Consider the following 25714-nt stretch of genomic DNA (forward strand, 5'->3'; position numbering starts at 1 on the left):
TTGGGAAATAGTCATAACATGCTTGAAATGGCATGTAACTCCATGGCTTCATGCACATCATATTTCATGTTCCACAGTGGTCACATGTGTGTTGTTCTTGCTGACCGTCATCACTCAGCTTAGCTTTAGCCAGTCTCTTTCCAGTGTGGAAAACACGGAATCTTTTCCTAATTATCTTTCATTTCTATCCAGTCTGAGGACAGGTCTGAAAGTCATCTAAGTGACTAAGCTATAGAGTACACTTATGATGGAGGATACAGACACAAAGCTAAGAAATACAATTTGCAAAATAAATTCAGCAATTAACCAGGAAATTTCTTCATACTGTATGCTTATGAAGTCTAAGCTGTAGATTAGAAAAAAAATGTGTCTCCCATGACTGTAAATCAACAATACCTAGTAACTGTGTGTACTTGTTAATCATGTGTGTCCAGGCATACATGTATGTGTGTTAATCATGTGTGTCCAAGCATACATGTATGTGTGTTAATCATGCGTGTCCAGGCATACATGTATGTGTGTTAATCATGTGTGTCCAGGCATACATGTATGTGTGTTAATCATGTGTGTCCAGGCACACATGTATGTGTGTTAATCATGTGTGTCCAAGCACACATGTATGTGTGTTAATCATGTGTGTCCAAGCACACATGTATGTGAGTGCAGCGCATGTTGAGGTTAGAGGGAATGTTCAGTGTGGTCAGTGTGATTCTCAGGGGCCATCCACCTTTTTAAAGACAGAATCTCCACTAGCCTGGAATTCTCCAAGCAGGCCAGGCTGGATGGGCCAGTGAGTGGCAAAGACCAACACTGGAATAGTTAGCTTGTATCACCGTGCCTGGCCTGTTTGGCACAGGTTCTAAGAATAGAGCTCAGATCTTAGTGCACTTCAAGACAAGCCCTTTAAAGGCTCAGCTATCTCTGCAGCACTTGCTTCTCGATGAGAAACTAACATGTTGTGGCCTTCAGGGGAGGACAATTCATTCAGGGACCTATCCCTACTTAGACTGTGGCCTCCCTCCCCTGCCAAAGCACCATGACCCTGAGAAGGAACATGCAGCTCCCCTGCTTGGGGAGTCCCAAACCCTTGCATGGGTGGTTTCAAGAGTCTGAATCCATACAATAACTTCCAAGGCTCCAGAAGTGAAAGTTTAAACAGGGCAGTAAGGATGACAATGACAATGACAACAAGAAGAAACAGGGAGGAGCAAGAGCAGGAAGGAGGGGGGAGTGGAAGGAAGTGGGAAGGAGGAAATAGCACAAGTGTGGTAAGAGTATCCCTAATCCTGGAATCCACCTTGCCAAGCAGACTTAGCATATCCTTTTGTTTGTAAATTGAACCCTGAGGATACTGAGGTATGGGAAGCCTTATGGCCAACAGAGACCAAGGTTCACATTTGAACTCAGGTCTGTCTGATCCCAAATAAGATGATCTTCCTCGAAGAGATGAATTCTCTGTCAGTGTCATTCCCAGTATTTTGGAAAGGGTCCACACTAAAATTCCAGATTTCTTGTATAGTCTCTGGAAGCTTCCTTCACAAATTCACCAACCTGTAACCTCAGCCCACGTTCATCTAAGCACACCATGGGCCCCAAACATTGTCTTTCACAGCAAGCACTGGTTGAAGAAAAAAAAAACTCTCAAACCAGAGGGTCACTCAGGTATTCATGATTAGAACAACGAAGCAGAACCACCCCTGTGAGCCATATTAAAACAAATTGATTCAGTGCCGATTAACATTTTGCAAACTTTCCTAAAGAAGCTGCCCTGAATCTTCTAGGAACATTTAGATTATTTACTCAGAAATTTTCTGTTTATCGAACTGCATCAAACATTTAATTAAAAGAGCTATCAGTTTGCATTTGATGCTCTGAGTATGGAAGCTGAGCAGGGTCCCAAGGGTTTATAGCATCTGCTACCAGGTACCTCTGAACCAGAAAAGGTCAGGCATGTGATTGGTACTTAAAATTAGTTTTCCTACAAGTGGCCATATTATTTAGACTCCAAACTATAATGCAAGAGATTTCTTTCTCTTTGTCTTTGAAAATAGGAATAAAAGTCCTGGGAGGACGGTTTGGTAGCTTAGGTGTCTGCTGCACAAACTTGAGGACCTGAGTCTGGATTCCCAGCACCCAACTCTTTCGAGTTGGAGATGGCAGCATTCCGCTATAACCACAGGACTGGGGGAGCAAAGAGGGGATAGAAACAAGGGGATCCAAGGGGCTTGCTGGTCAGTCAGTCTATTCCAAAAGTGAGCTCCTGATTTAGTAAGAGGTTCTGTTTCAAAACCATTATGTGGAGATTGACTGAGAAAGACAATTGGCATTGACTTCTGACCTCCACTACACTCACAGGAGCATGAGAGAAAGCAAAACTGCCTTTCAACTGATTTTGTGGAAGAGCCTCCCATTCAGAGTAGAGTTCCCCACTGCTTCCCTGAGTCACTTCCTCTAGGAGTTGCATCTTTGACCCTTCATATAATAGAGTCATTGGATGGTACTTTGTGCCTATAGAAGACTTCAAAGGGCATAAAGTTGTCATAGTTTTCATCAACTTGGATTAAACAAACCCAGGAAGAGGAATGTGAGAGGCATTTTCCTACTTGCTAATCAATGAAGCAGGGTCCAGTTCACCCTGAGCAGGTGGTTTTGTAACTAAGAAAGGGAAGTAAGCCTGAGCCTAGAAGCAAACCATTTACTTTTCTCCAAACTGTGAATCCCGGGTTCACAGAGAAGAACCAGCAAGCAGTGAGGTCACATGGTGTGACTAGTCACTGCAGAAAGGAAACACAGATCTAACATTTCTGCCTCTAGGTGCAATGCTTCAGTGGCCTGGGGATGGCACTTGTTTCAGATGGGGTTCTCCCACCCAAACCATGAGCCAAAACTTCAGATGAAAGTGACTTAATGATGACAGACTTCAATGCAGACCAATCAGGGAAAGACAGGAAGCTGGCCAAAGTTCTGTCCAATGGTCTCTGTTTGCTTCTGTGGCTAGCTCTGAAGAATCCACATGCCTCCATCTGTCCATCTGAAGAGCATGTGGGACCTGGGCTTTTCTACTGCTCATGTTGTCTAGAGGTGACCTGTGACCTCAACTCTACCACTGCAATGATGGAGACCCTTTCCACGAGCAATGCATGCAAAGAGCCAGCAAAGGTGTGGGGGACACAGATCTAGAAAGATTCCTGTGGACTCAAGTGAAGAGTCCACATGTCTAACATAGCATGTATGAATTTACGCATTCAGCCAACACTGTGATATCAAACACCTCCTAGGTGCTATGATGCTATAAACAAAATTTCTTCCAGAGCCTGGAAGTGCAAGACTCTAATTCTAACTACTCAAGAGATTGAAACAGAAGGATTTCAACTTCAAAATGTGTTTGGTGTACAGGAGTTCACAGTCAGTCTGCGCCATGTAGTAAGATCCAGTCTCAAAACAGAAGCTAAAAGGAAGGCTGAAGATATAGCTCAGTGGCAGTTTGTAAGTTATCCTTGGTTCATTCTGACTACTGGGAAGAGAGAGAAAGAAAGAGAGAGGGGGAGAGAGGGAGAGCAAGAGAAAGACAGAGACAGAGACAGAGACAGAGGGCAGACACAAACTGGCCAATTCTGAGCTCCTCCTTCCTGAGGTAACTTTAGTCTTATCAATTTAACCCTTTAAGATCCTTCCCTGCCCAAGACTTCCCTTGTCTCTGATGTTTCCTTATGCACTGTTTATTTATTCCTAGTGAAACCTCTAGCTTCTCCAGGGCTCTGGCTCAGTCTGTCACACTCACCCCAGTAGCCTGGAAAGATCTCTATGCAGGCTTGACATTTTCTCTCCAACCTGAAGTTCAAGAGAGAGCAGCCACAAGAAGATAGCGTAAAATGGCCCCCACACAGGACCCGGGAAACCCAAAGGCACCACCTGGGGATGAGGTTGGAAATGTGGGAATGGTGGAGGGAGTTTTGGTGAGCAAAATGGAGGGAATGTGTGAGAGGAGGCTGGAATGGAAAGACATCTACTCCAGCTCTGGGGGTAGCTTTCTGGGCCTCTGAGAGAGGCCAGGCGCTCCCCTTTGTGAAGGTGACTCCATCTTTGACCTCTCCTGTCTCTCCATTTCTAGGACACCATGTACCTCTTTCGCCAAGAGTGTATGCTGTGGATAAGCTGCAGAGGCTTTTCATGAGCTGATTTTCTACTCAGCAGTTTGTAGATGAATGCCGAACGGGTAGATGCAGACTTGTGTCAACAAGATGCGACAGGGAGGTTTTATAAAGAGACAAATTATCCCCACACACGAGACAGAAAATCTCTGCTGTGCTGCAGGCTCAGCACTGCTGAGTTTAGCAAGTCAAGATCTGTTTCCTGAGCTAAAATTTCAATAGGAGAATGAAGCCACTTTACCTCGCTTCATCCTCTGTGAGGATTTCTGAATAGTCACTCAAACCCCACAGTTCTCTCTGGGATTCAGTGCAGAATGGGGAGAGCAGGTGCTATGGTGCCAGCTTACTGAGGCTGGGTGTGCTGAAGAGCATCTAAGAGGACACATCGAGTGATAGAAACCTCTGTGCTTGTTCCAGAAAGTTAGAAGTGTAGCTAACTAGGCTGACTTGATTGTACCATGAAGAATAGATGAAATAAACTAGAACGTATAGATGGCTTTTTAAAATGTCTTATGCCAGGAATCCAAGGCATGTCATATATACAAGACCCATTGGAGTTCACAGGGGGCAGGAGGTACCTATAGCTCTTCTACAGCATTTTTTTCTTGTCTAGGCAGTAAACTTTCCTCATCATCAAATCCCAGTTTCAACCAGTGCTACAGAGTGATCTTGAGCTGCAGAGCCGCGGGGTGAGCATCCTTAAGATCTTACAAATATGAGAAGCTGGGAAAGAGACTCCTTTAAACACCAGGCCATGGAATTTAAGATGCCTTCTCTGATTCTTTGATAAATATGCAATGTATGGGGGGAAATATCATGCTTCTGGGTTATAGAATGGATGGTTAGCCCGTTGAGTCACCCCTGTTGAGGATAGCAGTTAGCACGAGGAAATGGGCTCTCCTTACCTTCTTGTCACTGAGGCCAGTCACTTGGTCCACAAACTCCTCCTGGATCATGAAGGCAGCCAGGTTGGCTGTGTAACTTGCAAGGAAGATGACGGCAAAGAAGGCCCACACTGATACCATTATCTTGCTGGTTGTGCCTTTAGGATTCTGGACGGGCACAGAATTGTTGAAGACCAGGCCCCAGAGGAGCCATATAGCTTTTCCAATGGTAAAAGAAGGCCCATGGGGAGCTGCAAGTGGCAGAAAGAACAGTCACACTATTTCCACAGCGTGTACACTCGTGTGGGGTGTGTGTGTGTGTGTGTGTGTGTGTGTGTGTGTGTGTGTGTGTGTGTGTATGCATGTGTGTGTGTGAACTAGGCAGTTCCTGGTAGCATTAGAGGGCTGGAAGTTAAAAGCATGCCAATGTTCTCTTCCTCTGTTGTCCTGGAACTTTACTGCAGTCAACCTCTTTTTTGCTTTAACATAATTAGCATTTTCCTCACATTTCTATCTAACTGGATTTTACCACATTTCTTAAAAAGAAAATAGTTATGCAAAAACGAGGGTTTCCATGAAAAGTGGCGCTAAGACATGGTTTTAAATTTGGATTTGATTTCCATTTGGGGAAACCAAACTCCTTTAAAAATGTAAAGGAGTCTTCTTGCTCTTGCTCCCTTCTCTTCTCCTCTTGTTCCTGCTCCTTAACCCCTCTCCCCATTGTCCCTGCTTCTCTCCAGGTGCTCATGGCTGGCCTCCTCTCCTCTCCTCTCCTCTCCTCTCCTCTCCTCTCCTCTCCTCTCCTCTCCTCTCCTCTCCTCTCCTCTCCTCTCCTCTCCTCTCCTCTCCTCTCCTCTCCTCTCCTCTCCTCCCCTGCCCTCCCCTCCCCTCCCTCCCCTCCCCTCTCCCCCTCTCTTTCTCCCTTTCTCTCAATCTTTCTCTCTGCCTTTCTTTCAACTCCCCTCCCCATGCCCTGAATAAACTCTACTCTATACTTTAAAAAAACTGTAAAGAAGAACGTAGAGGGAAGAGAATTAGCAGTAGTTTTGATCAAAACACATTATATGCCCTTATGAAACTCTCAAATAATTAAAAAATATAAAGTAAATGTAAAAGAAGTCTACAGAAGCAAGTAGTGTGGGGGGGGGGATTGCTTCACTATTGTCTATCCCTAAGAACCATTCAATCTGGCAGGAGTATGCTTGTGATTCTAATGCAGTTGTCCCTGGAAATTGCTCCAGTTCAAATTCATACGAAGAGTATCCGTAATATACCAATACAGGAATCACACTCTTTCCCAATGGAGGCCTTCGGGAACAGAACAATAGAGCCTAATTCTTCCAACACTTCACAAATGGGAGACATTTCATGGCAGGTCACAGAAAATGAACTGACAGCACATCACTCGGCAGTGCTCCCAGCAGTGTGTCCCTTTTGAGATTCTTAAGTGTTCCTTGTGTCAGGCTTAACTAAGGAGGCAGAACAATATGTGGAACTTCATTGGGATGGGGCATATGAGGATGGTAAAGCAGTCAAGTGATGGTTTTCAAGACTCCAAATTGTACCAAGCCCCCCACCCCAAAAAATCAATTTACGTCTTTGCTCTGATAAAGAAAAACTCCTTCTTAAGCAGAAGGTTAATTTTTATGTCGTTTAAGTAAAGGAAGATATGACAAAATGATGCACTCAGTTCTCTGCTGGCAAAAGCAGCAGAGCAGGCAATAAATAAAGTACCAGGTTTGGTTCTGTTGGATGCGAGCTCTGGAGCTCTGGGTAGGGACCTAAGAGAAGACTCTTTCTCTACTGTAGGCCAGACACTTTCCCACATACAGACAGAGCCCAGCATGCCATGTGTGAAGAAGGGAGATACCCCTATAATTCCCAATCTCCCCTGATTCTCTTTGCCTAGTTTTATGATTTTTCTACTATTACTCCCAAGAGGTCAGGAACTCTTGAGTCAATCTAGCTAACTTCATTAGCTACTTAAGTACAGAAGTCACACTAGAAGTGACAGGAATCATTCGGGAATCAGAGACAGGGCTGAAAGTGGGATCCTTGGGACATTTTGGAAATTCCGGATCTGTGCATGGTTAGACTCCCTTCCAATTGCATCTTCCTTCGTACTTCAGGTCTTCATCTTTTATTCCTTGTTTGTTTGTTTCTATTGTTGGGAGTAGAGCCTGCATACACTGAGCTGTAGCTTCCGCCCTTCTGAAAGGCCTGTTAAAGCCTTCCAGACTAGTCTAGAACTTGCTTTGTAGCACAGGATGACCTTGAAGGTGTCCTGCCTCAGCCAGTGGCTGAGATGACAGGGTTATACCACAAGTGTTGGTTTCACTGACAGGGCTACACCACCAGGGTTGGTTTCACTGATGGGTCTACACCACCAGCATTGGTTTCCCTTTCCGTTTCTTAGACACGTCAGGATGGGGTCTAACTTCAGACTTTTTTATTGGTTGATACTTGAATGGTCTTTTCTGTCTTTCTTGAAACTAAACGCTTCCTTTAGATCTCAGATGAACATGGTCGATACGAAACACCCTTCCTTGTTTTAGCATCCTATCTAAAAGCAGTACCCATCTCTCACCACCACATGAGTCTGATTTGTAAGCCTTCTTCAATTTTCTACTATCTATGATAACTAATTTGTTTACATCTTGTCTCTCCAGCTAAGTCCTAAAGCCCATGAGAGTCAGGACAGCTCCATCTGATTCGCTTTGCTGTCTCCTGCACCCGCATGGGGCTTCACACACAGAATATACTCAGTAAATACCCATGCAATGAATGTGGAGTGCACAACTGCATACTCTGTTGGTGAAAATCCTGTTTTACCCTAGTGTAATTGTCACAAGGAATGACCTCAGCCTCCACTGGGTTGCAAGCTCCTGCACAGTTCATCCCTTACTTAGACACATGGTTATGTACAGAGTTTTCCTGGGTTAGGAGATGACAAGCACTGTGTACACTGCCCTTCAACAGCTAAGAACTAGAAGGACTTGAAGGAAACAATTTCCCTAGTAAACTTCCATGACCTCTTATGACCGCTTGACTGTGTCTAGTATTAAATGTTTCAAGTAAAATGTGCTGTATGTTGAATTAAAAGATGACCTATTCTGGAGGGCTATTTAAGATACTAAGTCTTCTTCTTGGGGGGGGGGGCAGGTACCAAACTTGTGGGTCTTGTACATGCTGGGTAGGTGCTGTAACCCTGAGCTCCGTTTCTGGTCTCTAGGACTCCTGTTCTATGCAATAGCAAGTCACTGTTGGGGAAAGGGATTTGATGCCAGCATCTTTCAGGTAACATCCACTTAAGGAAGTGCCATGCATTAAGAAAACTCTACTCAAAATGGTGTCATGTGTTTAGCAAGCCTCTTAGTACATTATAACCAATGCTTATCTTTATATTTCTTTTTCTGTCTACCAATTCTGCTTTTACCAAGTACGGTACATGATGATCCAACACATCAAGGGGAAAATTTAACTCAGGGGAAATACACCACTTCATAGTTGCATTTATTGTCAAACTAATGCAAATATGATTCACTGGTTTGAAGAGTGTTCTTAAAGTAGAATCTATAAGGTCATTTTATTTGCATAGACTGAAACTGAGACTTGCTGTGGGTTTAACATTTCTTTTGATCTACATTTTAAAAATAAATTGCCAAAACTTTTCAACTCTGTTTTCTCAACAAATTGAATATCAATGATTTTTACCTAACCACTATTGACTTCAAATTATAACAAGATTAAAATGTTTCATGTTTAAATCCACTTTAAGTTCAAGTGAGTAAATCCTTCTTGTCATATGAATGTGGCAATGCTACTCCTAGGAAGACTCAGCAATGTGCAGTAAAGTGCATGTCTCTATCTCTCTGTCTCTGTCTCTCTGTCTCTGTGTGAGTGTGTGTGTCTGTGTGTCTGTGTATCTCTGTGTGTGTGAGTTATGCATCTATATGTATGTGGACACACTCAGCTATGAGCTCATGTGCACGCACATTTGGTAGCCTGAATCCAAAGTCAAGCATCTTCACTATATCAGCCTCCACCTTTAATGCTTTGAATCTAGAGCTCACCAATTGACTACATTGGCTGTGAGCAAGCCCCAGAATCATCCTGTTTCTGCTCCTCTACATTTAGTGCTGGGTTATGGATGCTCACCATGGTTTCTGGTGTTTACATGGTGCTGAAGATGTGAACTTAGGTTCTCATGTTAACACAGCAAGCACATGGCACACTGAGCCACCCTTCCAGTCCTGAAACAGCATCCACTTTATCCTAGGTTCCTGAAGGCTTCCTTACCTTTCCCTTTGGCTAAGTTTCTGTTGTATCCAACAGGACTGAAGTATTCAAAAACGAAGACAGCAATGGCAGAGACAATGAGCAGCATCACGAACATCATCACCCAGACAGAGGCGCTGAAGGGTTCTGCGGGGGAAGAGTTGTAAAGGAAGTCAGTTCTTCCTCTCCTCCAGCAGGAACCCCACTACCCACCTGCAAGCTTGTGCAAAAACTTTCTGTGACAAAATCTGGTCATTCAAAAGAAGCTGTTCTCTTTGATTCATATGTGAAACCATTCTTTATAAAATTATGTGAGACACTTTATAAGATGGCACATAAGATGATAAAAATAGAGGAGAGAATGTGGCATTATACAAACCAGGTCAAGGATAATATGAGCTAAAAAGAATAATAAGATAAGAAGAAAAATGTTAGGCTGCAAATAAACAGGTCACAAGGTCCACATGATCATAGAACGTTCTAGAAAACCAAAGATGAGGAGAAACAAGCCAGATCCAAATAGTTAGTATATAGACTCTACTAATATATGCTTTTAATTTTTACATTCATTTGTAATTTTATATACTAGTGATGAGGATGGGGGATTTGTGAAGTAGAAGGAAAATGATAACACCTGTTATAAAGGTTTATAAAATCATGGCATTAGCTGGGCGTGGTGGCGCACGCCTTTAATCCCAGCACACAGGAGGCAGAGGCAGGCAGATTTCTGAGTTCGAGGCCAGCCTGGTCTCCAAAGTGAGCTCCAGGACAGCCAGGGCTACACAGAGAAACCCTGTCTCGAAAAAACAAACAAACAAACAAACAAACAAACAATCATGGCATTGACAAGAATATTAGAAGGTCATAATTTACCACCCTTTGCTGCAGATGAGTGAGATCTCCATGACCTACACATCAGACTGATGTGGGCAGTGGGCTTGAATACAGCCAAAAGTCATATGGAATAGTATATTTATGGGAAATTCAATAAAGCATCACTTAAGTAGAGGTGATATAGTCTGGGATGGGTAAGTGGTTGCTTCCCTCCATGTTGTAGACAGTTCACTGGACATAACTTGGGGAGCAGGCAGTTATCTGACTACACAGAAGTGTGGGGGCACAGGTTCTAAGTCTGACAACATCCTAGAAAGGTCAGAGAGCCTGTAAATAAATGAACACTTCCACTTAACCTGAATGAGAATGTGAATTAGCTGATTAAAGCTGTGTTATCATGTAAGATATAGATTACTTAGAGAATTTAGCAAAAAAACTTAATGGACACATTTCCAGCTGATATCACCCACAGACACAAATTAACTGAAAGTCGTTTTTCTTGGAAGAAAACACTTTTGAGAGTAAAGCATAATTAGTGTGACAAAACCACTTGATAGTGCATACTGGGTTATTTTTAAAAGTTGTATGAAGTTGGTAGTATTGCTCAAGAATAAAGTCTGTGGTCCTGACACAGGCAGATTACAGAGAGATGCTCTTATTGTATAACAAGGAAGTCGTATGTGTAAACTTTAATGATACTGGATAATTCAGGCCTAGAACAAGTGTTTAGTAGTGAAGTTTCAATGGTTTGAACATGTTAAAGGGTTACAGGTGATGACAGTACAGCCTCCTTGTTTAACACAAAAATGAGCTCAAGGAATGGAGCCCAAAACTGAAGTTTATCTTAGAGGATTTGAGCTGGAGTCATAAACAGCATTATACTCCAGAAATCACTAGTACTCGGTAATGAGGTACGTCCAGAATGGAGGATACATAGATGGATGGTTGAGAAATCAAAAAAAAAGTATTTAATCATCAAAAATAAATATGTTAAAGTAATTCTGCAAGCAGGGTGTACTAATGGCAAGGCACTGGGAAGTGCAAGCGCTTTCCTGGGGAAAACCTTCAGCATTGCTTTTCAAATGCTGTGTATATATACCACATAATGGACAGAATAACAGATTCCACAATTAAAACCAGAAATGTGCTGAAAAAGAAACCCCCAGTTAATAAAAGCACACTCACTAATTAACTCCCATTTCTCTATAAGACCTGAGAATGTCATAGGATTAGGGGCTACTGCGTTTGGTTCACATGTCGGGATTGTTAAACCCACAGCAGAGTTGGCTTGGCAGAATACATGCTAGCACTAACATACTAGTCAGAAACCTTACCCCAGCCACTGATCCAAATGTTTTCTTACTGGAAGGTGATGTCATTAGTCTCTTTGCTTGTGATCATGTGTCAGAGATCAAAGGCACTGCTTCAGGAGTCTGATTTTAAATTTTATTGAACTTCTATTCACTTTGTGTATGGTACATATGTGTAGGGGGTATGTGAAGGTATGTGACTCTGTGTGTGTGTGTGTGTGTCTGTGTGTCTGTGTGTCTGTGTGTGTGTTTGTGTGTGTGTGCATGCCATGGGACACTTGTGAAGGTTACCAGACAACTTGCACCCACTGGTTCTCTTTCCACCCTGTGGGTCTCTGAGAGTGAATTTAGTGGCTAGGCTTGGTGGTGCAAACCTTTATCCACTGATCAATAAGATGTTATTGGCCCTGTGTTGTTTTAATAAATAAAATAGCTGTTGTGTCCTGCTACTTGCAGACAACACACACACACATACACACTGAAAAAAAATATAAGTGAATCAGTCTATAGCATCTGAGGAGTGACTCAGAAATACCTTACATGGTGAGTTATATCCTCCAATGGTTTAAAACAGATTCAACATTCATCCAGGAAGGAGCATCAGTGCGGGTGGTTCCAGGTTAGCATTTGTATGGATCAAAGAAGCTGACCTACTCAGCAAGCTCTTAGAATTAACTAGATGGAAATATTACAAGAGATGTCATCTCTGTCCTTGAAGAGCTGCTGGTTTGCTTTTACACAAAAGCTCAGCAGCATTACTTGGCCAGCCATTTCCTGTGTGAGTTAACGGAGTTTGTGGAGGAGAGAGAATAGGAAATAAGGAAGACCAGTGTAGTCAGATTTTGCATGTGTAGGCTCTCCACATGGCAGAGCCCATGATAGAAGTTGGGATCATTATGACTTTCAAAACCTGCACATGATGTCTGTACATGTGCACAGCCAGTCCAATAGTGTTGTAAATACGGAGTGCAGAGACAATCAGAGAGACAGGGATACAATCTGGAGACCAGGAAAAATACTTAACTTACTTTATGAGAATGGCTTTGAAAGCAGCTCCTTGTTCATACAATTTCTTTTATTTTTAAAGAAGCAGTATGAAGAAAGGGTGTGAAATTTGACAAAAAAAGTTGACTTTTTATGGAAATATTCTACAGATGCAGGTAAGATTAAAAAAAAAATCTACAGAAACTGGGCTGAGGCCAGATTCAATATCAGCGACCCATTTTTATGAGACAAGCCTCTTGATTTTCTTGGTTTCTGATTTCACTGGAAAAAGAGTTCTTTTTGGTTCAGGGTCATGGGCATTCTGTGAAAGGGGACTCATTTCTCTCTACTGCATGGATTCAGTCCTTTCTCCACTTTTCCTTAACCCTCAGGGCAGCTGTGTTGTTAAACAGTCTGGTGGGCAATGCAGGAAAGGAAAGCAGAGGAAGTTAAAGACTGAACATCCATCTCATACTGACTAAGAGTCCTCACTACGGGCAGCAGGAGCCAGTTGCATTTTGTTCTGGTGTAATGAGGCTCGCTCAAGATATGGATCTCTGAATCCATGTCAAACAAAACGACAAAGGAGAGAACATAACAAGATATGTCTTTCCCGAGCTCGTTATTAGACCAACAAAGGTTGTAAGAATTGAAGTAACGAGTACAGAAATCAAATGCAGTGAACGGCAAAGATTTCAACAGCTTAACTGGATTATCAGAAATGAAAATAGTCATTGCATATGCTGCTGCGATTAAGGCGGTCTCCAAGAATCCTGTTAGTCAACACTGCATGCAAGGAAGAGTGGCTTGGCAGGGATGTGCATTGCTGACGTGACATAAATTAGGGGCAAGGGGGAGCACAACTGAGGCTTGAAGTTGGTACCGAGGAGCTGGTATGCCTTTGCAAGTGTTTGTTGGTTGGTTTGTTTATTATATCCAATGTGTGTGTTTGTTCCTGGATGTATCTCTGTGTACCAAAGCATGCAGCACCCACGGAGGTCAGGATAGGCCATCAGATTCTCTGGAACGAGGGTCACAAGCCACTGTAGGCACCATGTGAGTGCTGGGAGCTGAACCCACGTCTTCTGCCAGAGCAGTAAGTGCTCTTAACCACAGAGCCATCTTTCCAGCCCCTGTGATTTTCTTTAATGATGTTTTCCTGTCTCTGGAAGAGCATAAATTTACTTGACCTTAATAAAACCACCTTCCCTAGCTCACACAGCTTTCCTCCTGAGACAAGTGCCTCTCTCTGTCTTCCCAAATACGAGCAAGTTCACTTAGATGGGAATGTCAGGGAAAAGTTAGTAATCTGAACTTCATGATGTTCAACAGGATAACTTCTAGAAAATAACTTACAACAACAATACACAGTTGCTTTAAAGAAGAAATTAATTATGTTTGGCTGTGTGCCACAAAGTTTCTACAACTCTCACCAAGATTCACACATGCATACAGTCCTGTGCTCAGGGACATGGACATGGAAAAAATAACTCCACCCTGATTATCTTTCATGTAAACACATTTATGAACTGTCTAAGAGGAAACCTGAAAACATTTCCTGTTTTACAAATCCTGTGTATAAAGGTAGCAACACTTTAAAATATGAGCACATTAATTCTGAATCAGTGTATATTCCTCAGACTGCTTCTTCTTGTTATAGTCCTGGGATAAATCACTGGGTAGTTTCCATTACTTCTGGTATATAAATGATTGCTGAAAGGAAGATGTGTGTGTGTGTGTATGGATGGTAAACAGATTCACAAGCTTTTTAAAAATTAACTGTGGACAGACAGCTTTATTTATTTTAAATGTTTTCATGGTTTCAGCAATATATTTTTATGGTACATAATCCCAGTCGGTATTGGCATTTAAATATGTGATGGTGTTTATCAGCAGAATTGCCCAAGCTAAAGATAAATGAAAAGAGAGTGAGCTGCGGGGACAGGAAGTTGTTAGCTGGAAAGTTCAAATGTAGCATTCTTTGGAATGTTCATCTGTGGTCAAATAAAGCCAAACAAAGTGCAATGTTGGTTCCATTTTTTAAGCATCTACAACTGAGCATTTCTGATTTCATTTGGGGTGGGGGGCATCGCTGAAGGGCAGTTTCAGATGTCATTGCTTGTGTGTCCCCTGGTTTGTTTTAGATGAATACTCTCGATTGTCTCGAACTCCCCAGGGGCTAGGCTAGCTGTCTTCTCCCCAGAGCTCGGATGATAGGTGTGCACCACCACTGTCGACTCTCCTGCCTGAGACCTGTGGAGCGAATTCAGTTTCCCACTCTTACACAGCAAGCTCTTTGTGAATGGCGGTATCTCCTCAGCTCAGAACACCACTGTTTTGTTTGTTCGTTTTATTTTTCATTTTTTCAGGGAACCAATCACTACTGTGAAGTTCACATACCAAGGAAAGCAGAAGGGGAAACAGTGCCATTACTCCTGGAGACCATGACACTGATTCCTGTCTCCACAAAGGGCACGGAGAAGTCCACCACTTCTGAACGCTCCTCATTGATGGTGAGGGAGCCCACGGCCATAACTGCTCGTTGATAGACCACCTGGATGGAAGAAAGAACAGTGCCTTCATCCTCTACCCACAATACCACGAGACCCCACAGCCCCCTGTTGGAATGAGAACCTGGAGGTAACAAAGATGACTTACTTCGCCTATCATTCCATTCCACACATTGTTAACCTTTTTCCCATGCTTCCCATTGGTCACCAGGTAGAGGTCATAGGTGAACTTTACAGTTCTGGACAGTTTCTTAAGGATGTCGATGCAGAACCCCTTGCAGCACTTCTTCACATTCATCCCTTCGTTGGTTGAATTGCTGCCAAGAAAATCCCAAGATCACAGAAAGTTACTCTTGGAAGGCTGTGTTCTTGGCTACATATACATCTTATTTTTAGATGAGATGTTGAAACTCATAAAGGGGAAGAGAGTTGTGAAAGCTAAAGTTAGAAGTGTTCTTTAGTCTCTCTCTCTCTCTCTCTCTCTCTCTCTCTCTCTCTCTCTCTCTCTCCACATACACACAGCACACACACAAGTGCAGCACTCAGAGGAGAATACTGCATGCCTTCTATTACTCTCCACTTTAATGTCATGTGATAGGCTCTTTAACTGAGCCTAAGTATTTCCCATTTTGGCTAAGCTGGTTGGCCAAACATCTCTCAGAGTATGTTTCTTTACATACCCTGCCTACTGCTGGTGTTCCGGGCATGCACAACCAGGCCTGCCCAGTTTTGGCATGAGTGCTGAGCATTCAGCTCAGGTGTTTGTGTGTTTGTGTTGGAGAATCTTAATCACTAAGCTACCTCCTGAACTCCTTGCTTTGTGAGACAGTTTCCTGCTGTTCAGGCTGGCCTAGACTCTTTATGTAGCTGAGAATGATGTTGAGCCTCCAATGACCATATCACTATCTCTTGAGCACCAAAATTACAGGCTATTGTATGCTAGGCAGGCCATCTACCAGCTGAGCTACATCTGCAGGCGCCCAATTCTTACTTATAGCAGCTGGCATGTGTTAAGTGGCAGCTATTGAGTAGGCGCTCTGGTAAGTCTGCATACTAACTGTGGGCTTCACCTCCCTGACATCTCTCTAAATTTGGTTCAGCTCACATCCCCATTACCAGAAGACAGTTACCAACACTTTTTTAAAACGGAATTTTGAACACATAAAATCTCTTTAGACCATGGTATTGTCATCTGATCTAAACTAAATCTAAAAAAAAAAAAAAACTTATTAGAAAATGGAGCAGAAAATTTGAAATCCTTCAGGAGAGTGGGGTGGGGTAACTCTATGCTTCTGATGTCTAAGAGCTAGAGGGAGATGTGAGGGCACCCAAGAAAGTGACTCAGAGTCAGGACACTGGAATTTTTTTTTTTATTGTACTGAGGCTATGGATTTTACCTATTAATGAGCTGCCAGTCAAGGAAGGGATTATTAATAACCTTCTTTTGTGTAAACGCATGGCGTGAAATACAAAGTTGCTTTTGAAGGACAATACCTTAGGACAGAAAAATGTCCTGGGAAGACACAGCAGAGACTCAGTGCTTAAAGCACTCGCAGCATAAATACGAGGATCAGAGTTCAGATCTCCAAAGCCACATAAAAGCCAGGCAGGCATGGGAGCTGCCTATTCCAGGCATGAGAGGCAGAGATACAAAACCGGCTAGCTAGACTAGGAAGAACTGGTAAACTCTGGCTTCAGTAAGAGACCTTGCCTCAATAAATAAAGTAGAGAGCAACTGAGTAAGACACCTGCTGTCAGCTTCAGGCCTCTACAAGCATACAATCACATATGCATGTGCATATGTGTCCTATACATTTGAACATGCATATACTCACACACATGCATAGCCAGGAAAATATTCATATAGATTCGTCACATTGAGGATGATGTTATAATCTCCCAAGGCTCTGCTCTTTACAGCCACCTGGCTTTCTTCCCTCCCTAGGCCAGAGTCTAAGGGCATTCACACAAGTACCTCACAACCCATGGAAGCACTGCGGTCTCAAAACCAAGTAGGAAATTGCTGTGACAGTCTTCCCAGACTCTCAAGGTCCCTTTTTGATGCTATACTCAATTCTATCTTGTACCACAGCATCCTATGGGGTCAGTCCTGCAGGTGAATCCTACAGTTATGAAATACCTTCTCAATTTGAAAATTCTAGTTTTTATACAGGGAATTATTAACTAAGCATCAGAATAATGTTTATGGAAATTCAAGATCAAACTAGGAAAATGTTTATATACCTTATACAAAAGTATGGTACACAGAAATACAAACATACGCATAGTTCCACAAAACCAAATCTCTACAAGATAACTGTCTGGAAAATCGATGAAATAGGAAATGTGGTTAAATCTAACTGGCATGATATTTTTTTTCTTTCCCATACATTCGAGATCCCCCCCCCCCACATTTTCTACTGAGTATGCATTCTGCACATAATTGGACACACATACACACACACACACACACATATGTGGGTGTGGCTTAATCGTAGAGAAGTCTGGGAAATCACATTCAGGATTTCTAGGCTCTCCACCACCACTCAAAGAAATGATGCTTCATAGACATAAATACAAAGGAAGGGGGCCAATAAGATGTGTGGTTCAGTGGCTGTGGAATTCTCTTGTATGGCCAGTGGCAGGAAACAACCAACTCAGATCTGATCTGTGTGTAGAGTGTGAGCTTGCTAGTACAGACTAGGGAGCTCAGATAAGTGTCCTCACTCCTGAATGGAGAGGCCAACACTTCACTGGACGACTAGGAACATGCGCGGCTTGAGTGTGAAGTGTCTCCCACAGGCACATATGTTAGAACATTTGGTCACCAACAGGTGGCTGCTGTTATGGGTGGATGGGGAACTTTTGAAAGGTGAGGCCTCACTGGAGAAAGTGGGTTGTTCAGAGGAGGATCCTGAGACTTAGATCCCAGTCTCACTGCATGTCCACCAGCCGCTGCTTGGTCTGATATATATAAAAACATCAAAACAATCTCTAGTCTCAAATGACCATGACGAGAGCCACACCCACCACCATGCCTTCCTCAATGTATTGTTATTGTGATGAAATATCTAATGAAAATAAGGAAAAGAGGACTGCGTGCACACGCGCGTGTGCGCACACACACACACACACACACACACACACACACACACATTTATAATGTCTTAAATGGACTCCTCTTTCCTCCAATGATTTGACAGGTAAGGAATTTCTTGGTAGAATAACCATTTCTCCTGGCAGTTCAAGGCAAACAATCTTTTTAATTTTCTCTCCATGCCTTCAACATTTAGCAGAGCAGACAGAAAGTCATTTATCAGATTCTTAAGACTTCTGAGCGTACTCAAGACCCCACTGTTTAAGAGGGAAGGCACAAAAGGTCTTCCTTGCAAAAGAATTACCAAGAAAATAAACTTCCTGGTGTCATCTGGTTGGGATCTTTCTGCAGCCCTGTACAGTACCTTCCACTTTGGAAGTGCAATTGATGTCATCTGTGATAATGTCAGGATTAGTGAATCCTGATATATTTCTATTGATCTGTTAAATCCAACACAATTTTGCCTAGACACAGAGGCACAGCAAGCTCCTTGAATTAGAAAGCTACCATCTCCCTGCAAGAACCCAAAACATGAACTTGAATGTTTTAAGCTGTTTAATCTTCAATAGAAAAGTTAATTCTCTTAAAGAGAGCAATTTATTTGGGCTCATTTTTCTCCATAGAAGTAGGACTTGGGGCTTGGTGATCTACTTTGTTTTGCCTCTGAGACTACTGACTGTTGTATGAATATATCACATCACATCACATCACATCACATCACATCACAGCACAGCACAGCACAGCACAGCACAGCACAGCACAGCACAGCACAGCATATCCTCATGTATTCCAGGCTGGACTCAAGCTCATTATGTATTTAAACATAACCTTGAACTTCTGGTCTTCCCTTTCCTCTTCTAGACTGAAAGCCTTGTACACAGTATTCAGCTTCTGTGTGTAGTGCTGGGGATTGAACCCAGGGCCTCACGAATGCTAGGCAAACCCTCTACCAACATTTTCCAGTAAGGCTGCTGGCTTTACACCAACTCCTCCTGTAGATTTTGAACCACACGAAGCCCCGGCCTGGCTGTTTCAGGCAGTGTGCTGATGGTCAGAGGATCCCGCTGAGGTTAAGCTCTTTGTGGCAGGCACTGCTTGCTTCATCTGATCAACTTCAGCTCACAGAATCCCTCCCCTGTGCTTGAGATCCTTTCCTAACTCACTCCTCCCAGCCTTCAATGGGTTTCCTTTGGTTTTTCAAGCTAACTAAACTTCTTCTAGCCACAGGGCCTTTGCACTTAGGGTGTTCTTCTTCCAGGCCTCCAAATTTCTAGACCTTACCTTGTGAACTGCAATATCCTCACACAGGCTATCCTACTCTCCTATCATATGGCTTATGGATACCCCTCCCCCACCCCACAGCCTGCCCAACAGCATTCATTTGTCCTGGTCCTTCATTGGCTGAGTTGCTTTCTGCCATTTTCAACACACACCTACAAGATCTTTGCCTTAGCCATGAATTCATCTGAGTCTCCAACAGGTTTCTATATGACGGAGAACCAAAACTTACTGTGTCAGCTTTCTCTTCAGTGTGACAAAAAAAGGAAACAGCACAAATGCTTTCCATTCCTTCCTGGGTCCCACCTAATCGTCATATGTAAAGCCAGAATCAACCAAGCTCAGGCAAGCTTTTATTTAAACTTGAAAAGTAGCCACCTGGGAACTAAAACGAGACAGAGGAAGAAGGAGCTTCGTAAAGGAGCCCAAAGAGATAGAAAATGGGAAGCAGAACTGAAGAAAACCCCTGAAGGGCTGGTGTAGGGTGACACCATCTGCGGGCCCTGGGTGTGAATTCTACCTTTCCTGTTTACTCACTGCATGGCTTTGTACAAGGTTCCTCTTTGTAGTTGTTGTTTTGTTTTGTTTTTTTTAATTGGGGTGAATGTGATGAGTGTGTGTGTGTGTGTGTGTGTGTGTGTGTGTGTGTGTGTGTGTATGCATATGTGGAGTCCAGAGAACAAACCTGGATAGTGTCTCAGAAAAGCTATACACCTTATTTTGAGATAGGGTCTTTTGCTAACCTGGAACTCATCAAGAATGTTGGGCTAGCAAATGGATGGACCTGGAGGGCATCATCCTGAGTGAGGTAACACATTCACAAAGAAACTCACACAATATGTATTCACTGATAAGTGGATATTAGCCCCAAACCTAGGATACCCAAGATATAAGATATAATTTGCTAAACACATGAAACTCAAGGAGAATGAAGACTGAAGTGTGGACACTATGCCCCTCCTTAGATTTGGGAACAAAACACCCATGGAAGGAGTTACAGAGACGGAGTTTGGAGCTGAGATGAAAGGATGGACCATGTAGAGACTGCCATAGCCAGGGATCCACCCCATAATCAGCATCCAAACGCTGACACCATTGCATACACTAGCAAGATTTTATTGAAAGGACGCAGATGTAGCTGTCTCTTGTGAGACTATGCCGGGGCCCAGCAAACACAGAAGTGGATGCTCACAGTCAGCTAATGGATGGATCATAGGGCTCCCAATGGAGGAGCTAGAGAAAGTAGCCAAGGAGCTAAAGGGATCTGCAACCCTATAGGTGGAACAACATTATGAGCTAACCAGTACCCCGGAGCTCTTGACTCTAGCTGCATATATATCAAAAGATGGCCTAGTCGGCCATCACTGGAAAGAGAGGCCCATTGGACTTGCAAACTTTATATGCCCCAGTACAGGGGAATACCAGGGCCAAAAAGGGGGAGTGGGTGGGCAGGGGAGTGGGGGTGGGTGGATATGGGGGACTTTTGGTATAGCATTGGAAATGTAAATGAGTTAAATACCTAATAAAAAATGGAAAAAAAAAAAAAGAATGTTGGGCTAGCTGCTCAGTGAATCCTGGAGATCCATTTGTCTCTACCTTTCCAGTGGGCAACCATGCCTGACTAGTGGCATCACTATCATCGTTACCATCACCAAAACCATCACCACCAGCAACATCACCACCATTATCATCACCACTATCATCATCAATATTATTATTGGTTCAGGGGCTCAACCTCAGGTCTTTGAACTTGCAAGACAAGCCCGTGACCAACTGAATCACCCTTATAAGCCTGAACAAGTTTCTTAATATGCCTATAATTAGTATTAGTTTCCCATGACAAAAACATACCCTGTCCATATGGACACTGGAATTAAACAAATGCATACATGACACATCTCCAGGCATGTAAGTGTTCAGATTTACTATGCGACCATGGCAATGGATATGTATGAGACTGTGACTGGATTATAGACACTGTTGCATGAGCTTTTAGGTAGGAGTGAACACATGTAGCCAGGAGCATCCCTGAAACTCACTTGATCTTGACAAACTTCCGACAGGGTACCGTGTTCCTGACGCAGGTCTCAGTCAGTGGGTCTATGTCTTCTACGATGACGAAGGGGGCTTCCTCCAAGGTGACAATGCTGAGGTGGTTGTCATCTGGCTCACAGTCAGAAAAGGACTTATACCTTGGCCACACAGCATGCCGCAGGCTCAGAGTCTGATTCTCCCACTTGCCCACCTGCATCACAAACACAAAGACACACTGGGTGCATACATCACTGGCTTATAGAAAGGCAAAGGAAGGTCTTTCTCACAGGAGACAGGGGAGGTAACAAATGGTGAGGACCTGGATGTTGGATAGATATCCACCCCCCCACCAGATCCTTCTAGAGGTGAATGGTATGTGCATATCTGATAGTGATGACTAACGTGTACTTCTGGAGGCTCCCCAGAAAGACTCAATGCTCTGGCAAAGGTCAGTCCATGGGTGTCATGGAAACAGCATGGACTGTGATGGTCACAGAGCTGTAGGTCTGAATAAGCATCTCTCCCTTTGCAGTCGTGCAAGCCCTTCATCACAGGAGCATCTGCTTCCTCGTCTGTCCCATGATGCAATTCCACCTAGCTTCCTATGATGTTCGGAGAATCAGGCAGAGCATACATAGCAGAGCAAGTACCGGGCATATAAGAAGGACCTTGGGCTTCTACTTCAATCACAGAGAAGGGGAAAGAAAGACGGAGGCAGCAAACCGTGCTGGGAAAAGGAATGGAAGAAAAGAGTAACAAGAAATGGATGAGCAAAATGCAGGACTGAGCAGGGAGAAAACCGAAGGGGCCAGAGCCAGTGATGGAATTAGAAGCACCATCTCAAGCCCTGATATGGTCCCATTTAAGTTGCAAATGAAGGTGAACTTTCATTAATCCACAGAGCGGAGACTATTACTGCTTAGCACGCATCAAGACCTGTCAAAATAGAATCGATTGTACTCCCTTTGAGCAGCAGCCAGCATCTCGGTGAAATCAAATTGAAGGCTGTGTGTTTTGAACTTTAATTTTATTTGACAGTTTATTGGCACTGTTCACATACTCGCCGGGAGGAAGCTGCCCCCACGCCTTGCTCTCTCCTTCCTCCTCCTGAGCAGCTGCCTACACCACAGGTCAGAGCTTTATTTGTGGTAGCAACCTCAAGGAAAATACCTCACTGGAGCCAGCTAAGTGAGGAGCACAGGCTTGTCTGTGTTGATGTGACCCGCTCACCTCTCCTCCAGTGACGTGAGTGTCACCAGAAATGAATCCAGACACACTGAGCACCAGAAGGTGATAAGGGTGAGGAAGAGAAGAAGAATTTCTGCTCTCTGAGATTACCTCATCATTTGCACTGGAAAATTTTTGCTGGCTGTAAAGAAACATCCCATGTGGCTAATTACAAAATTGTCTAGCTTTGGTGATAGCGTTCTTTTTTAGACACAGAGGTTGGCAGACTAATTTGGTGAAGCAAACATGCTCATCTAGCCCCGATGTTTGATATAAGCTAGGAAAATGCAGAGTCCGTGGAATTCTTTCTTCATTCAGCATTGATTTATTGAATACCTACTATGTGCTGGTATTAGCTTAAGGGTAATGATGAATCAAACAGAATGGTTCCTGCCTTTGTGGTGCTATCAGTGAGTTGAGGGACAGTGATCAAAATAATAATACCAATTATATAAATAGATTGCAAAATCTTGCTGTGGGAGAGATGGCACAGCTGGTGAGTGCTTGTAACACAAGCATGGGGACATGAGCTCAGTCCCAAGAATTCATGTGACAAAGTAGGGCATGGTGGCACCATGTAATTCCACTGCTGCTGAGAAAGGGGCATGTCCCTGGGTCCTCCTGGCCAGCCAATCTAATCAGTGAATTCCAAGCCACCATGAGATGCTCTTGAAGACAAAATAAAAAACAAAAACCCCACGTTCACCTCTCCTCCCAAACAAATAGTCAGCATCCTAGCATCCTGAGAAACAATGCCCAAGGCCTGAGTTTTACCTCTAGCTCTCTCTCTTTCTCTCTCTCTCTCTCTCTCTCTCTCTCTCTCTTTCTCTCTTTCACGCACGCACACACACACACACACACACCCCACATATGCATACACATGCATACGTGCATACATAAACACATTTTTAATGTGCATTTCCATTCCTTTCCTTTGGTCTGGACCTTCAAGAGAGGCTAGGTGGTTGAGTGGATAGGACAAAAGCTCTGACAGTTAAGGCCTTTTGTGTGTTCTTGCCAGCTTTACCTTTTAAGCTGAGTAACTTTGGGAAAGTAACTTAACCTCTCTGGGCTTCACTTTTTTTGTTTGCAGAAGTTCAGAGAACAACCAGAAATCTCATTGAAGACTGCAGTGAGGTCTAAATGAGACAAAAATGTAGACAATGCATCCATGGAGCATAAAAGCATGAACATCTACAGCAGATGCTCATTCTGTGGTTAGCATGTACAACAGAGCTCCAACATCACCTCATTTGAAAAGCCATCCTTGCTGTCCCCACAGACAGTTCACCCTGTGCCTGTCTCCACTCTGGCATTCCATATTATTGGTACATCTGCATAGCTGGGGAACACCGTCACTTAGTCTGTGTGCCCTCTCTAGACCCATATCCTTCATGATATACATTATAGTGCCAACTTCATAGTTCAACACAGAGGCTGTGCAACTATCCCATCTCACCCAGTAAAACTAACTATTGCTCGTAGCTCTATGAGACACAAACTTGCTGTCTCACCACATTCTCTCTGGGTGCTTCTATTCATTCATCCTCGACAGCCAAATGATAGCATCAATTCCCATCCTGACTTCCAGACACAGCTTCCTAACTCCCAATACACATAATATGAATATGGATCTGAGCTAAGCCAATGAGAGGCATCCATGGAGATTGTGCTCAGCCTATTAGCATACAGCTGTCATGACCTTTGGAACAAGCTGTGAGAGAATGACTGCTGAGCTAGATAATGGAAAGATCAGAACCATAAAATGAAGGCATCCTTTATATTTGTGTTTGTGCATGTTTGTGCATGTGTGTTGTATATATGTGAGTGTGTGCATTCATGAATGCATGTGTGTTCTTGTGTGTTTGTGTGTGCACATGCATGTTCATGTGTACATGTACAGATTGTGCTTTTGTGTGCATATGTGTGTTTACATCTGTGGTGTGGTATGTATAAGTGTGTATGTGCAAGTGTGTTTGTGTGTGCATGTTCTTGTGTGTGTACACTTGTATGTGCATGTATGTATGTGCTTATGTGTGCTTGTGTGTGTGTGTGTGTGTGTGTGTGTGTGTGTGTTGGGGAAGGGTTGCAAATACAAGTAAATATGCTTGCAAGTAGAGGCCAAAGGTCAGAGTTGGATGTTCCCAGGCACTGTAAGCTTGTTTTGGTTTTGTTTGTGAAAGCATTTGTTTTTATTTTTGAGATTATAATTTAACTACATTTCTTCCTTCCCTTTTCTCCCTCCAAACTCTCTCATGTACTCTTGTTGCCCTCTTCAAATCCATGGCTTCTTTTTTTTCATTAGTTGTTATTGCAATGCTTGCATATACATTCCACAGTCTGTTCTGTCCATATAATGTGACTTGTATGAACATTTTCCCTGTTGACTGTTAGTCGCTGGACAACCAAGTGGTATACCACCTCTCCAGTTCCTACCATTGTTCTTTGTGCACAGTTGTGGCTTGCCTTTTGAAACAGAGTTTCTTCTTGCTAACCTGGAGCTCACTGCTTAAGCCAGCCTAGTCTGTCAGTGAGCTCAGGGATGGATGGGACTCTGCCTCCCTAGCACTGGGATCACAGTGCACAGCCCTGGCTTTTTCCACTGGGCTGGAGGATGGGACTCAGGTCCTCACATAGACAGGGCACTTTGCTCACTGAACCATCAGCTCAGCTACATTTTTCTAAACCTGAATGCTGAAGTTCCCCAATCACTTATCAAGTATTAAGCTCTGCTCTCAGTATGGTTTTAATGTCCACATGCCTCCTGAACAAAAGAGAATGTGATGGGCAGATTAAAAAAAAAAACTCTATCATGAATATTTTTCATCCTTAAAAAGAGGCTTCCACTCACCCAAATAAGCTGTGTGGGAGGAGAAAATAATCTTTTGCCTTCAAAATAAACTGAATTTTGATGATAGAGCTTTGGGGTATTTTCAGCAAATATACTGAGGTTTGGAGGACAAATGAAAACAATTGACCTGTGATGGAGAGAAGTGATTTCAGTGAAGGAACTATAAAAAAGAGAAATTAACTTTGTAAGGATTTTTTTATCCGTTCTTATTAATATAATTTAAATACAGTGCTTTGAGGACGCTAACTGCCCTTCAGCTTCTAGAAAGTGCTCTGT

General features: G+C 43.2%; 1 protein-coding gene across 2 annotated transcripts in view; it reads right to left on the reverse strand.

The window, feature by feature from the left end:
* Grin2a (glutamate receptor, ionotropic, NMDA2A (epsilon 1)) overlaps nt 1-25714 on the reverse strand; it is a 428183-nt gene that overhangs the window by 80439 nt on the left and 322030 nt on the right. For both annotated transcript variants that reach the window (NM_008170.4, XM_006521795.4), the window contains exons 6-10: nt 21366-21571; nt 15100-15268; nt 14842-14995; nt 9335-9460; nt 5057-5286 (exon numbers count right to left, since the gene is read on the reverse strand). In NM_008170.4, coding sequence (NP_032196.2) covers nt 5057-5286; nt 9335-9460; nt 14842-14995; nt 15100-15268; nt 21366-21571 — 885 coding nt within the window. The remainder of the gene's footprint in view (nt 1-5056; nt 5287-9334; nt 9461-14841; nt 14996-15099; nt 15269-21365; nt 21572-25714) is intronic.

The sequence above is a fragment of the Mus musculus genome, chromosome 16 (genome assembly GCF_000001635.26).
Source record: "Mus musculus strain C57BL/6J chromosome 16, GRCm38.p6 C57BL/6J".
Classification (NCBI taxonomy): Eukaryota; Metazoa; Chordata; class Mammalia; order Rodentia; family Muridae; genus Mus; species Mus musculus.